This window comes from Corvus brachyrhynchos, unplaced genomic scaffold, assembly GCF_000691975.1.
Source record: "Corvus brachyrhynchos isolate BGI_N302 unplaced genomic scaffold, ASM69197v1 scaffold63, whole genome shotgun sequence".
NCBI lineage: Eukaryota > Metazoa > Chordata > Aves > Passeriformes > Corvidae > Corvus > Corvus brachyrhynchos.
The window spans coordinates 1,794,363-1,796,937 of NW_008237227.1; the positions used below are offsets into that span (position 1 = coordinate 1,794,363).

Sequence of the window (2,575 nt, forward strand, 5' to 3'; positions counted from 1 at the left end):
ATAGGCTCGGAGAGCAGGGGCTGGGATGGGCTGGGCTAACGCAGGCGTCCAACAGCGGCGGAGCGCCGCAAAGCCCCGCGTCCCATTGGCCTCGGCACGGCTTACATCGCCTTGTTTCTGCTGCGGGGAAAAACTGCCTCGTTTGACACACTTCTCTGTTTTCCTCCTGTCTTTCAGGTTATGTCGTAACCACAGAACCGCCGAGCAGTGATGGAATCACTGGATACTGAGGTGAGGGCACGGAAGACCCTGGGGACTGTGGAGTACGTGGAGTCTTCGGGCTTTGCCCAGGGGGTGCTTCCCACCAAGAAGGATGTGGTGCAGAACATGCTGTACCTGCTGCAGCCCAAGAGGGCCGGCCAGGCCCAGCGCTCCAAGGAGGACGCGGCCCAGCTGCTCGCAGAGCACCTGCAGGAGCACTGGCTGGTCTGCAACCTGCACACCATCGCCACTCAGAACATAAAGAAACTCATCCTCAAAATGTACGAGGAATTCACCCGGTTGTACCAGACCAGGAAGCAGAGACAGAACCAGGCTTTTTCTGAGCGAGCCGACAGATTCAACGAGAGTTCGGAGAAGCTCTTTGACGTGTTTTGTACAGACACACAGATGAGGGATAAACTGGAGGAGTACAGTGGGATAAAAATGACTAGCATCGAGTGGAAGTTTCTGGAAGATCAGAGGAGTGAGAGAAAAATGTACTATGAAGATTTCACAGAGAAGCAGGAGCTGAAGATGATGGAGAGAAGGCAGAAAATACAGTGTCTGGAGCACTTCAGGAAGCTCGCCAGGGAAGAGAAGGAGGGCAGCAAGGCGAAGGAGATGAAGTACAAGGGCGAGGAGCAGTCGGATGAGGGCACCAGTGTGGATGAGCTGTACCCCACGGAGGAGGAGAACGGTGGTGCCCCGGCCTTCTCGCTGCGGGGCCGGCGGAAGCGCCGCTGCACCACAGCCGCTGCCGGCACCGACCTGCCCCTGGAGGGCGAGCACATACGGATGAGCATCCGCAGGGTCAGGCCTGGCTTCTACGAGACTGTGGAAAAGGTGAAAAACTGCTAGCGCCCGCCGCAGAGAGCGGGCAGAGCTGCTGGAGTACAAGGTGGCAATGCACACGTTAGGCAAGTTTGAAATCCCACCATCCATTGGAAGTGATTGTTGCAGATCCTCAAGCCAGAGCTCAGGAACATGCTGCCTCCAGGGAAGAGGGCTGGGATGATGACAACGGCAGCAAGGACTAAACCACATGGATTTGGAAGGATGAGCTGTCAGCGGCCAGCGATGCCAAGGCTCAAATGCAGCGGATGATCCAAGGTTACGTAGCATATAAGCCTCTTCTTCCAAGGTCCTGTCTGCATCCGTGGGGTTTGGAAGTCTCTCAACATCTCTGAGCCAGCGGTGGCCTAACAGCATGAATCAGGACTCAGATTTACTGCAGGGTAATAACTTGGACTTGTTGCTAACAGAAAATCCGTGTGCTGAAGAGCCCTGGCTCCCCTGGCTGCAGTGGGGGTGAAAGGTGCTCTGCCCCTTCCTGCAGGAGCTGGCGTTTCTGCCAGGAAGGAAGTGGGTTTGCAGTGTGTGTCTCCAGCCCCGGAGAGGCACGCTGTGCTTTTGGGAAGGGACTACTCTCCTGCTCGAGGAGCGGGCAGAGAGCAGTAGACAGTGGAGTGCTTTGGCTGTTAAAGCATTGGTGATTCTGAATGTTTTATTCTAGATTCTATTTTACCGACGTTTCCTTGATCAGGATAAACCTTCCCATAACTGGATGAGTTTTATAACAAAGTCCCTAATCTAGGATCTGGGGTGAATCCTAAATGAAGTGGTAATGTTTTATCTTTGGGGGGAGGGGGGTAACATAGGGGAAAATGCAAATTGCATTATTTAGTTTTAAGATGAGAGTAATTTTATAAACTGGTATCCTGCCTTTTTAGGACATAGGGAAGAAAAAGCCTTCCCAGGTGTAGCTGTGGTGTTCACAGCAGCAGGCACCCAGATCTGGGCTTGCTCTTCCACCCCCGAGGTGGTGCAGGCCAGCGGGGGGATGATGGTAGTTTTCCACCCAGAGGTTGTTTGAACAAAGCGTGACCCTCTTGCCCACGTACATCCTGAGCAGTGACGTATCTGTGACTTTTTTAGTTAGAGTTGCTTTACTGGTTTTTAAAGATGAGAGACTTGACCTTCCAGTGAAACCCAGTGCTGGAGATCTCTCTGGTGAGATTCCCAAACCTTGCCAGACCACACTGAAAATGGAAAACCCCCAAGTCTCTATTTGTCCACAAAAGATCTGTGGTAGAAAGAGCGCAAACTTGCCTGGTTTTAAAATTTACCTTCCAGTGTGAATGTTGGTTTCCCCACTCCAGTATCTCAGCTTCTCCCCGTTTCTTTCCTCTCCGTCCTGCACATCATTTACTGACATTTACTCGTGCTCTTTCATTCTTTGGCTTTTGCTCCCTTTAACAATAAATGCATGTACGAATAATTTTGACAGTTCATTTACTTTTGATGAATCAGTCCTTGGACTGCTTTGAAGTCCTATGCCAAAGGAGGAATGAAATGCAGAGCAGCTGCTGGTCCC

General features: G+C 52.0%; 1 protein-coding gene across 1 annotated transcript; it reads left to right on the forward strand.

The window, feature by feature from the left end:
* The first annotated feature begins 142 nt into the window (after positions 1–142).
* Positions 143–2,490, forward strand: LOC103612394. The gene has a single exon (XM_017729431.1). It carries the CDS (start codon positions 211–213, stop codon positions 1,057–1,059), a length of 849 nt encoding a protein of 282 aa, XP_017584920.1. The 5' UTR covers positions 143–210; the 3' UTR covers positions 1,060–2,490.
* Positions 2,491–2,575: the final 85 nt, after the last annotated feature.